The sequence below is a fragment of the Podarcis erhardii genome (genome assembly GCF_964252035.2).
Source record: "Podarcis erhardii genome assembly, chromosome: 16".
NCBI classification, from domain to species: domain Eukaryota; kingdom Metazoa; phylum Chordata; class Lepidosauria; order Squamata; family Lacertidae; genus Podarcis; species Podarcis erhardii.
The window spans coordinates 25367260-25378496 of NC_138514.1; the positions used below are offsets into that span (position 1 = coordinate 25367260).

Here is an 11237-nt window from a genome sequence, read left to right on the forward strand (position 1 = left end):
TTATTATTGAGGGGAAGGGCGTGGAACAGGTCTCGGTGTTTTGATTTCTGGGAATGGAGTTGAGAGATGACCTAACCGGGGGATAAAACAGCAAAGACCTGATGAAGAGAGCACAGCAGAGGTTATATTTTCTGAGAATCCTCTGGAAAAAACATCTCTCAAAGGACCTGTTGATGGCATTTTACCATTGTAATGTGGAGCGTGTATTAACTTATGGTCTGTGTGTGTGGGTTTGGGAGCTGCATGGTCAGGGAAAAACCAATGCTGTCCAGGGTTGTAAAGAATGCGGAGAGAATAACTGGGTGCACTCTTCCCACCTTAGATCAAATCTATGCTTCCAGGTGCCATAAGAAAGCTGCAGAGATAGCGCAGGACAGTGTGCACCCTGGAAATGGTTTCTTTCAGCTTCTGCCTTCTGGAAGAAGGTACAGGGTTGTAAAGACTAGGACTAAGCCGCCTGAGTAACAGTTTCTACCCAAATGCGATTTTGGTTTTAAACGCATTGTAAGGAGTCTGTATGGGAGTATACTGTATTTAAAAATGGGTATCAGAGTTTTTAGGTTGGGATAGCTGGGATAGGCGGCTTGTTGGGTTTTGAATGTTTTATGTAGTTTCTCAATTTCATTATTCTGTATGGGACAATGACAATAAAGATATCGTACCGTACCGTTCCTAGGAATCAAGCAGACAGCCAGGCTCGCTTCCAGTGCCATTTATTGAACGCCAGCTAGGTCCGCTCCTCTCGCTTGGGGAGAAGGGTGGCGTGGCATGGCATTGGCACCAGCGCAGTCTCTTCCTCATCTTCATCTTCCTCCTCGCTTGCTATTTCGACAGCATGCTGAAAGGTGTTTTCCAGGGCCTGGGTGATGCAGGTGATGGGGCAAGTCAAGCGGAAAGCCAGACCCCAAACGATCCGAGCCACAAGGCTCTCGAGGTACCGGCAGCAGGCATTCAGCAGGGAAAAAACCCGAGTGATCAGACCCTTCGGAGCCTGGCAAGGAAAAGGCGAGGGCTCGTTAGGGACTAGCAACATGCCACAGACACCCAGCAGGGCAAACAGCAGTGCTGGGAGGAACGGCTCATGCATTGACTCAGTCATTCATTTATATACACCACCCAAGCCAATGTGATGTAGTGGTTAAGAGTGTCGGGCTAGGGCCTGGGAGACCAGGGTTCGAATCCCCTTTCGGCCCTAAAGCTCACTGGGTGACCTTGGGGGCCAGTCACTGCCTCTCTCAAACTAACCTACCACACAGGATTGTTTGGGGGATTAAATGAGGAGTGGGAGGAGAACCATGTATGCCACCTTGAGCTCCCACCTTGGGAGAAAAGTGGGATATAATTGCAATAAATGTATAATAAATATTGCCGCAAACCGCATACAATAAATCACCATTTAAAACCATCTGAAATGATCATTGAAATAGCAAGCTAATCAAAATATTTTTAAAACAGCAAAGCTCATAAACGGGTACTTCTGTCTACAAACACAATTACCAAATTAAAATCCTTACTACTTCCTGCAGTTAAGTTGCCATGCCGGACAAAAGGAAGAAGTTGCTCTAGGATGGCAGATCAGACGGGAAGCAGAGTCTGGCCTCTGCCTGGTGATCTAGGGCCAATGTGGGGCCAGCTCTCTGCTTCCCAGGAAGTGGGGAGGTGTGGGGGACAACCAACTCGGGATCAACCGTCAGCCAGAGAAAGAGCGGCATTGCAGGAGCTTGCTCCCCGGCTGCTACCACCACCAGAAAGAACATCTAAGAACAGGGGGGGCATCTACGGGAGGCCAAGAGCCGCCCGCCCCCAAATTGTAAAGGACAGGGCCAGGCACTCTCAATATTCCATGGTGGGCCTTCCCTCAGTGGTGACAAGTCCTGCAGAGGCTATCTATAGCCACGGCCAGCCTCCTTGCTGCCATGGCGGGCCTACTCCCCCTCCCCAATTCCTTTTGTGCTGGGCCTTTCAGAATTTAAGGTCCCATCTGCACTATCCATTTAATAATAATAATAATAATAATAATAATAATAATAATAATAATAATAATTTAACCTCGCCCATCTGGCTGGGTTTCCCCAGCCACCCTGGGCGGCTCCCAACAAAATATTAAAAATACAATAAAGCATCAAACATTAAAACCTTCCCTAAACAGAGCTGTCTTCAGATGTCTTCTAAAAGTCAGTTTGTTGTTTATTTCCTTGACATCTGATGGGAGGGCGTTCCACAGGGCGGGCGCCACTGCCGAGAAGGCCCTCTGCCTGGTTCCCTGTAACTTCGCTTCTCGCAGGGAGGGAACCACCAGAAGGCCCTCGGAGCTGGACCTAAGTGTCCGGGCTGAACAACGGGGGTGGAGACGCTCCTTCAGCATCTTAACACTTTAAACAATCACAGCTTCCCTCCCCGTAAAGAATTCTGGGAAACAGTCTGTCAAGGATGCTGAATCCCAGGACACATCATTTTGTCGAGGATTCTGAGAATCGTTAGGTGACCCTATTCCCCTCACAGAGCTATGGTTCCCAAATGGAAAACGGCAACGGTCAAACTGCTCTTGAGAAACTGTCGCTCCACAAGGGGAATCCCAGTCTCCTAGCAACCTTCAGCACTGTTAAGAAACTGCACTTCCCAGGGTTCTTTTGTGAGAAGCCGTTACCTGTTTAAAGTCGCTTGATGCTGCTGTAAGTGGAGAGGGCAGATGGGGTCCTAAGTCTGAAGGCAGAGAGCATCTTTCCTCCATTGCAGAGGGTTGGACGAGATTGACCCTTTCCAATTCTACCTCTACAATTCCATTACTGGCTATTGCTGCAAGCTGCTCTCTGCGAGGCTCTGGAGAAGCTGCTTTCAATAAAGGCTTCCAAGTACATAGAAGGGTCAGGATTCAGCCCCGACTCCCCTGCCCTCCTCCTCAGGACCCAACCTCCTTTGGGGCCCCCTCACCAAGCCCCGTAGCACCGATCTCCACCCGTGCTCCTTGGCTCCGTCCCGAGCCCTCCAGGCCAGCAGCAGAAGCATCATGGAAGCCAAGAGAATGTTTTGGGCCCAGCAGAAAAAGAAGTCGGTGGCCAGTTCGAAGGAGGCGTGGATCCACCGCAGGAGGTCCCACTGGATTTGCTTGAAGCAGAAATACCAGTCCAGGAGCCCCACCCGCAAGGAGAGAAAGTGCAGGTACAGGGTGCTCAGCCCGCCCTGGACCATCCTGGGCATCCCCTTGCCCACAGGCGCTGGGGACTGGGGGCCCGGCTCAGGGACTCGGCCACACGGGTTCGTGTCTGCGTGGCTTTGGAGAATGTCCGGCTCCATCGAGGTGAGCCCAGCACTCGGAAGAAGTCTGTGAAATAAAAAGACGTTGACCCATAGCGTAACGCGACCTCGAACTCGGGCCCTATTTCCGTGATTCCGGCTTAGCTGGCAACCATGAGTGCATTGTCCTGATCCAGCAGGCTCTTCTTATGTTCTTCTGTAACGTCTTAAAAGGAGGAGCCTCCTTGAAATGTACTAGTTATTAGTACTAGTAATAATGATAATAATGATAATGATAATGATAATAATAATAATAATAATAATAATAATAATAATATTTGTACCCTGCCCATCTGACTGGGTTGCCCCAGCCACTCTGGTCGGTTTCCAACATATAGAAAAACCATAATACAGTGGTACCTTTGTTCTCAAACGCCTTGGTACTCAAATGCCGAGAACCTGAAAGTGTTCCAGTTTTTGAACGTTTTTTGGAAGCCAAACGACTGATGTGGCTGTTGGCTATTTTTCCGGGGTGCCTGCACCAATCAGAAGATGCGCCTTAGTTTTCGAACATTCGGAAGTCAAACAGACTTCTAGAACAGATTAAGTCTGGCACTTTTGTTTTTGCTATTTATTTAGAGTTTTTCTTTTTGAGGCTTTTTGGTTAATTTGTTTTTGTGACTGTGTGGAACCCAGTTCAGCTACTGATTAATTGATTGATTGATTGATTGTGTGACTGCGGAAATGGATAAAAGCGACCCCCCCTCCAAACAATTACTATCATCAGTGCACATAAGTAAAAATTAATTTTAATTTCTATCATCTACAATACTGTCTATTTTATAGTACAGTACATTGATTATTGCTTTCATTTTATGGATCAATGGTCTCGTTAGATAGTAAAATTCATGTTAAATTGCTGTTTTATTAGGGGTTGTTTTTAAAAGTCTGGAACAGATTAATCCGTTTTGCATTACTTTCTTTGAGAAAGCAGACCTCGGTTTTGGAATGCTTTGGTTTTGGAACGGACTTCTGGAACGGATTAAGTTTGAGAACCAAGGGACCACTGTAAACACTACTTCCATGTATAAAATATGGGAAAAGCTCAGTTGCCTGAGCAATCTCAGGGTGATGGGTTCAAGCCCCATGTTGGGCAAAAGATTCCTGCATTGCAGGGGGTTGGACTAGATGACCCTAGTGGTCCCAACTCCACAATTCTGTGATGCAGAGCTGCCTTCAGATGTCTACTAACGGTTACACAGTTACTCATCTCCTTGACATCCTGATGGGAGGGCGTTCCAAAAGATGGGTACCACTCCCAAGAAGGCCCTTATCCATTGTGGGGTACTGGTCAGAGTGTCGGATCAGGGTTCAAATCCCCACTTGGCCATGAAGTTTACTGAAGGTGGCCTTGGGGGCCTGTCATGCCCCTCAGCCTAGCCTACCTCGCACAGTTGTTGGGGATTAAACAAAGAGGCAGAGAACCACATCTACCACCTTGAGCTCCTTGGAGGAAAAGGTGAGATAGGAAAGGAAAATAATGTCCTGACATTTTCTCCTATAGTTTCCTAGCAGTGAGAAAGGGACATTAGCCCTGACACACAAACCCACAAAATGAAAAATGCTGTGGGCTGGAAAAATGGTCCTAAGGCTTCCTTGCTAACTAAGGGCAGGGTGGCTCAGCCATGCATCTTGCTGGGCACATACTTTTGCCCACTGCCCAACACGGTGAACACATGGGAAAAGTCCACGGCTCAATCTCAAGTGACGTCTGCCTTAAATCCTAGAGAGTAGCTGCCAGCCAGAGTAGACAACACTAAGCTAGATGGGACCAGTGGTCTGGCTCAATTTAAGGCAGCTTCTTAAACCCTACACTGGCTCTCTTCACAGAGAAAGGGACTCCCTCAGCTACTCTCACCTGGTTTAGCTGGCCAGTCAAAGCCATTTCCGGGGTGTGGCTGCTGGCGCATGCTAACAACTTCTAGGAACCACAGGTAAGAGCTGAGTGCTGGGCTCCACCCCTCCTAACACCCCGTACACCTGTTAAACAAATTGCTGCAATCAAAGAACTGTATATAAAGACGTAAAGTCATGTATCCTTATGCCTTCAAGCACATACCTTTTGCTCTCTGTAGTCAATCCTCCTGTCTAGGCAATGGCTAAAGCGATGTATCAACGCAACACAGTCCTTGGGACTTCAGAGGCTGAAGTGGTCCCAGAAATGTTGTGCGACTTCCTGGAGGAAGCAGCTGTGAGCTTCCAACACCCCTCCCAGCTTTATGATGTCACTCCGTGACATCACTGCACAGGTCCCTCCAGTGTGATGTCGTGGCTGACCAGCCACTAGGGCTCCTCCCCCACCATTGTGCTTTGTGTGTACTGAGGAGGCCGTGACACTCTCAAGAGTCATAAAATCATAGAATTATAGAATTGGAAGGGTTATCTGGTCCAACCCCTTACAATGCAGGAATCTCAGCTAAAGCATCCAATAACAGATGGCTATCCAACCTGTTTAAAAACCTCCTAGGAAGGAGAGTCCACAACCTCCTGATGGAGACTGTTCTACTGTCAAACAGCTCTTACTGTCACAGAAATTTCTTCCTAATGTTAGTCGGAATCACCTTTCTTGTAACTTGAATCCAATGGTTCCAAGTCCTACCCTCCAGAGCAGGAGAAAACAAGCTTGTTGCCTCTTCTATGTGATAACCCTTGAAATGTTTATAGATGGGTATCATAGATAGCGCTTCAACATATTCAAGTCAGTCAGTCAAATCTGCTAGAGGGATGTAACAACCAAGGTACCTGTGGTTGCATGGCGGAGTCATTAGATTATTTTTGTCCACTGCACCCAGTGAAATAAATTCAATTTGTGCTATAAAAATAGATATGACACCAGAACTAGCATTGCTGGGGATTAAAGTCACCCAGACCCAGAGATCATTGAACAATGATCCGCTCTCCTTCTTCTTTAACAGCAGTGAGAATTAAAGTTACTAGCTGCCAGAAACAATCGAGTTTAAATGTTGAATCCTGGCATAATAGACTAGAGCAGGGGTTCTCAAAGGAAGCGTCATGCCACCCTGGTGTGACAGGAGATGATGGCAATCAAGGACAATCAAAGAAACGTTTGAAGATTTCAATATTAGCAATCAAGGACAAATAAACGTTTGAAGATTTCAGTATAGCAGCGTATAAAGATTGGGGTGAGGGTTTTTTTGGGTTTTTTTTGCAGAATATGGATAGATCTCTTTTCAAAATGAAATTAAGAGCATCCAGTGACACTGCAGACAGCTTTTCCTCCAGACTGTGGCCAGTGAGGCCACTTCCCAAACCGCCCACCCCTCGGAGGCTTGTTGGACTACAGCTCCCAGCAGCCCTGGCCCCACAGACAGGTCAGAGATGATGGGCAACATCTGCTTCCTGGTGGGGAGAGGAAGCAAGTTTGGGAAAGGCTGCTCTGTGGTATTAACCCTTGCGTTTCCAGTTTGCAAGGCTAACTTGAGGGCTTCCTCCTCCGGCAGCAGCACTGGCTCTCCTCGCCCAGCACCCACCTCGGCAGCTCCCGGAAGACACCAAAGAGAGAGGCAGAGCTGCAGGGGGCAGTTCCTGCCATCCTTGACCGGCCCTGGGCAGGCTGACTGCTGCAGCCCCAGCTGATCTGCAAAAAGAGGCGAAGCAGGCGGCTGCCGGCAGGGCCGGCCCGGCCCATTCAACAGCCCCTCTGGCCCGAGGCCAGGCAGCAGACCATGTCTCCATGCCCCTCCGCACCCGCGGGGGCCACTCCCAGGGCCCGACCGCGGAGCAGCGGCCCCCGCCAGCTCCTGCCTTCCATGCTGATGTTTGGTGTGATTGTGGCCTCGAGCAGCCTGCTCTTGATGATCGAGAAGGGCATCCTGGCAGAGGTGAAGCCCCTGCCTATGCACCCTGCCCGCGGAGAGCTGCCGGCAAGGCGTGGTGGCAGCGCCGGGGTGGCGAAGGAGGAGGAGGACGTGGCTGCGCAGGTGATACACGACATCCGCAACCGGACCATCCGGGCCGCCTGCGGGCAAGCGGGCACCCCTCGGAGCGTGTGGGAGCTCTCGGCAACGCAGCGGCGCGTGGTGCTCAGGCACCTCCTGGTGAGCGACAAGCACCGCTTCCTGTACTGCTATGTGCCCAAGGTGGCTTGCTCCAACTGGAAGCGCATTCTGAAGGTGCTGGGCGGCACCCTGGAGAACGTGAACACCCAGCTGAAGATGGACCACAGGAGGGACCTGGTTTTCCTCGGCGACATGAAGCCGGACGAGATCCGCTACCGCCTCAAGCACTACTTCAAGTTCATCTTTGTCCGGGACCCGATGGAGAGGCTGCTGTCCGCTTACAGGAATAAATTTGGGGAGATCAAAGAATACCAGTTAAGGTACGGTGTGGAAATAGTGAAACGGTACAGGAAGAACCCTGGGCAAAGCGCCGGCGACGACGTCACCTTCTCCGAATTCATCCAGTACCTCTTAGATGAAGACGTGGAGAGGATGAATGAGCACTGGATGCCCATCTACAACCTGTGCCAGCCCTGCGCGGTCAGGTACGATTTCATTGGCTCCTACGAAAGACTAAATGAGGACGCCAATTACGTGCTAGGAAGAGTTCGGGCGCCTTCTTTTGTGCAGTTCCCGGAACGGCAATCGTGGTATAAGCCAGTGACACCAGAAACTTTGCATTATTACCTGTGTAAGACTCCAAGGGGGCTTATCAAAGAGTTATTACCAAAGTACATTCTGGATTACTCTCTATTTGCTTACCCGCTTCCAAATGTTAGCAGTCAATTTTGCAGACAATGAACATTTTCCACTATGAAGAAGTAGGTGTCCTATGCAATTTCCCAATTTTATCCCCTTTTTTAATATCAAATGCCTTGCTGCTTTGCTCTACAGTTTGCCTTTACATTAAAAAAAAGCATTACCTTTTATACAAAGTGTTTATGGGCTGCTGACTTAAGCACAGTTTTGTATGTGGTTTTTGTGTATTTTAGGACCAAAGCATTTTTTTATCAACTGCAGGGCAGCAGTCACATTTTAAGAACTGGAATAGCAGGAGACATGCATAGAATCAGGCCGTGTCAAGTATTATTTCCATTATTTTGTGTAATATATATGTAGCATCCTCATCTTAAAAACATTTCTGCCCGCGTATATGAAGCAATGAAGACAATTAACATGTGGCTTGTGTTATTTCAAGCACTTGGCTGCTTCCACAAGTTGTACGAAACAGCATTTGCAGAGTATGCCTATGCATGTTTACTCAGAAGTAAGTCACACGGTGCAAGTTGGGAGACTGTATGACCTTTAAGGATTGTAGCTTTCAAAGTGTCAAGTACAGGGGAAATGCAAAATATGGGAAAGCCTATCTGCATTGCTGGGGGTTGGACTACGTAGCCCTAGGGGTCCCCTTCCAACGCTACAGTTCTCTGTTTCTCTGATAACAGTAAGTGCATGTGTGCAAAGTACACTCAAATAATTTGGCTCTCCATACAGTTCAGGTAATAGGATTTTTATTTTCCTTGGTTGCAGTAGTTTGGTCGATTGCTATTATATTTTCTTCATTTTCTTTATGCTTTATTTGCTTAGGAAAATATTTTTAATAGCTTGTCTCAAAAGTTAGCTCTGGCATAACTTTAACAATGTAGTTAGAAAGCCTAATTTCTCCAGGGAATTTGTTGTTCTTATTATCGACATGCATTCACACAACTTTCTACTTAAGTATTATGGTTATTAAATGTGAAAACAATTGAACTGGATGGCTCATGGATGTTTATTCTGTACCTGCCTTTTAAATAGTTTGTATGTATTTTTTTAAAAAAATGATGCTGAGGACAATCGTCGTTGTGATCCAGAATCGCCGTTCAAACTGAGTGCTGGACACAACAATTTTATATTTTGGCAATGGTTCATGTTCTTATGTAGCTGTTTTATACTTTCTGGATATCCCATAATCATGTTACATGGTAGTTGTGTTCTATGTTATAAATCAGCACTGCTAAGAGTTCGTTTCTTTCTATTTTCTCATGTTTTTTCTTCTCAATAAAAAATTGGGGCGACGTTTTGAGAGCCACTTGACTAGAATACGGTCAGTTGTGTTAGCAGTTTTGAATTGGCATGTCGGTTTCTTGGCTAAGAGAGAATACCTGTCTCTTTTCAATTTATAACAAATTGGCAACCATTTATTGGATTATGTAAAAATACCGGGCACAAAGAAGTCCCCCATCAACACATACAAAAATGTGGCAAGACCTTTTGGAATAATACTTGAAATGTTTATTACAGGACATTGTACATGTTGATTTCACTGACTGGAATGAACATTGTTGTTATGAACTCTTGTTCATTGTTTTTTGTAATAAATTTTTAAGAAATGCAGATTTACAACTTTTAAACACTGGACACAGAAAGCAACTTAATTGACCCCTGGGTTATCTCAGCTTTTCCTTCTAGCGTGTCATCCAACATGATATAACATGGCATAGCTAAGAAAACATGCAAATGATTAAACTGTACTTTTTGTGTCTGTTCTTTATGATAATAGAGATCTGATCTCCCAAGAGCAATTAAAGTGATAAACTGGGCAAACAGCCCCTCTCATGGCTACTCTGGTGAGAATGTAATGAACAAATCCTTTTTAGAGAATGTGACTCAGTAGGCAGATGGGGGGGGAAGAGTTGGGAAATAATAGGAGGAGGAGGTAGCAGCAGCAGCGGAGGCGCAACAGCGGTGTCTTTAGAAAGCGCTCCAGACCCCACCCCTCCCAGAACCCAGCAAGCCTTGAAAGTAGGAGAGCGAAGAGCTCAAAGATAGAGGGCATGTAGCAGCACCTGTAGACATGATGAATGAGGAAGTGGGAGAGACGGGGGGGGTGGAGATTCGCTCGGGACAACGCCATTGGGTTGGGGGGCTATTGGGTTGTTGTTTTTATTTTTATTATGTATTTTGTGGCTTTATATCTTGATTTTATTCTGTGAACCACCCTGAGACCCTCGGGTATAGGGCGGTATAGAAATTAATTACATTCCATTACATTACATAACCTTTTTCTTTTCTTTTTTTTATTCTTCCAAATAATATTTGTTTATACAACAAGGGGAAAAAAAACACACACACACATACAAAAACAACACAAATACCAAATTACACACAAATTACAAAAATAACCATAGACACATAATTTTCTTGGCAAACAATAAAACATCTATTGGTCTTAACATTAAAGACCCAACTTCCCGTCTATTCCATATTTCAAATTCATATTACTTATTGCCAATACACATTTTTTTCATAATTAAACTTATTCTCAATAAATCTAATTTCTTCTATCTACCTAGCAACTATTACTGAAGTTCCTCAAATGCTGCAACAGAATTTAAACTACTATATTTATTTTTCAGATATTCTTTGAAAACCTCCCATTTAGAAACAAATTCCTGTTTTGATTTATTCTTTATTTTTTCTGATAAACCATCTAATTTGGCATATTCTGTCAGCTTTCGGATCAAATCTTGTATAGAGGGGATTTCATTACTCTTCCATTTTGCTGCGATCAAAACTCTTGCTGCCGCCGTCGCATATAAAAAGATACCCTTCCTCTTTTGTGGAATATCCAAATCTGTTATTCCCAGGAGGTAGGCCTCTGGTTTTTTATTGAAAGAGATCTTTAGCATTTTTTGCAGTTCTGCATGTATACTCTCCCAGAATACCTGTATTTTCCTACATGTCCACCACATATGGTAGAATGTTCCTGAGTCCCCGCATCTCCAACAATTACTTTACACATTTTTATACATTTTTGAAAGTTTCCATGGTGTTAGATACCATCGATTTTTTGAAAGTTCTCTCTAATCATGTAAGAGTTTGTGAATTTCCAATTGATCTTCCTTAAATTTTCCCATTGGGCCATGGTTATTGAATGGCCAAAATCCTGGGACCACCTCACCATTGCCACTGTTACCTCCTCCTCCTTGACTGTCCAGTCAA

At 45.8% G+C, this 11237-nt stretch overlaps 2 protein-coding genes across 2 annotated transcripts; one reads left to right on the forward strand and one right to left on the reverse strand.

Annotated features, from left to right (window-relative positions):
* Positions 1–697: 697 nt before the first annotated feature.
* TMEM270 (transmembrane protein 270) lies at positions 698–5591 on the reverse strand. The gene is made up of 3 exons (XM_081843841.1): positions 5354–5591; positions 2932–3322; positions 698–991 (listed from the first exon to the last, which is right to left on the reverse strand). Exons 2-3 carry the CDS (start codon positions 3292–3294, stop codon positions 728–730), a joined length of 627 nt encoding a protein of 208 aa, XP_081699967.1. The 5' UTR covers positions 3295–3322; positions 5354–5591; the 3' UTR covers positions 698–727.
* Positions 5592–6440: 849 nt separating this feature from the next.
* CHST14 (carbohydrate sulfotransferase 14) lies at positions 6441–9258 on the forward strand. The gene has a single exon (XM_081843842.1). It carries the CDS (start codon positions 6981–6983, stop codon positions 8052–8054), a length of 1074 nt encoding a protein of 357 aa, XP_081699968.1. The 5' UTR covers positions 6441–6980; the 3' UTR covers positions 8055–9258.
* Positions 9259–11237: the final 1979 nt, after the last annotated feature.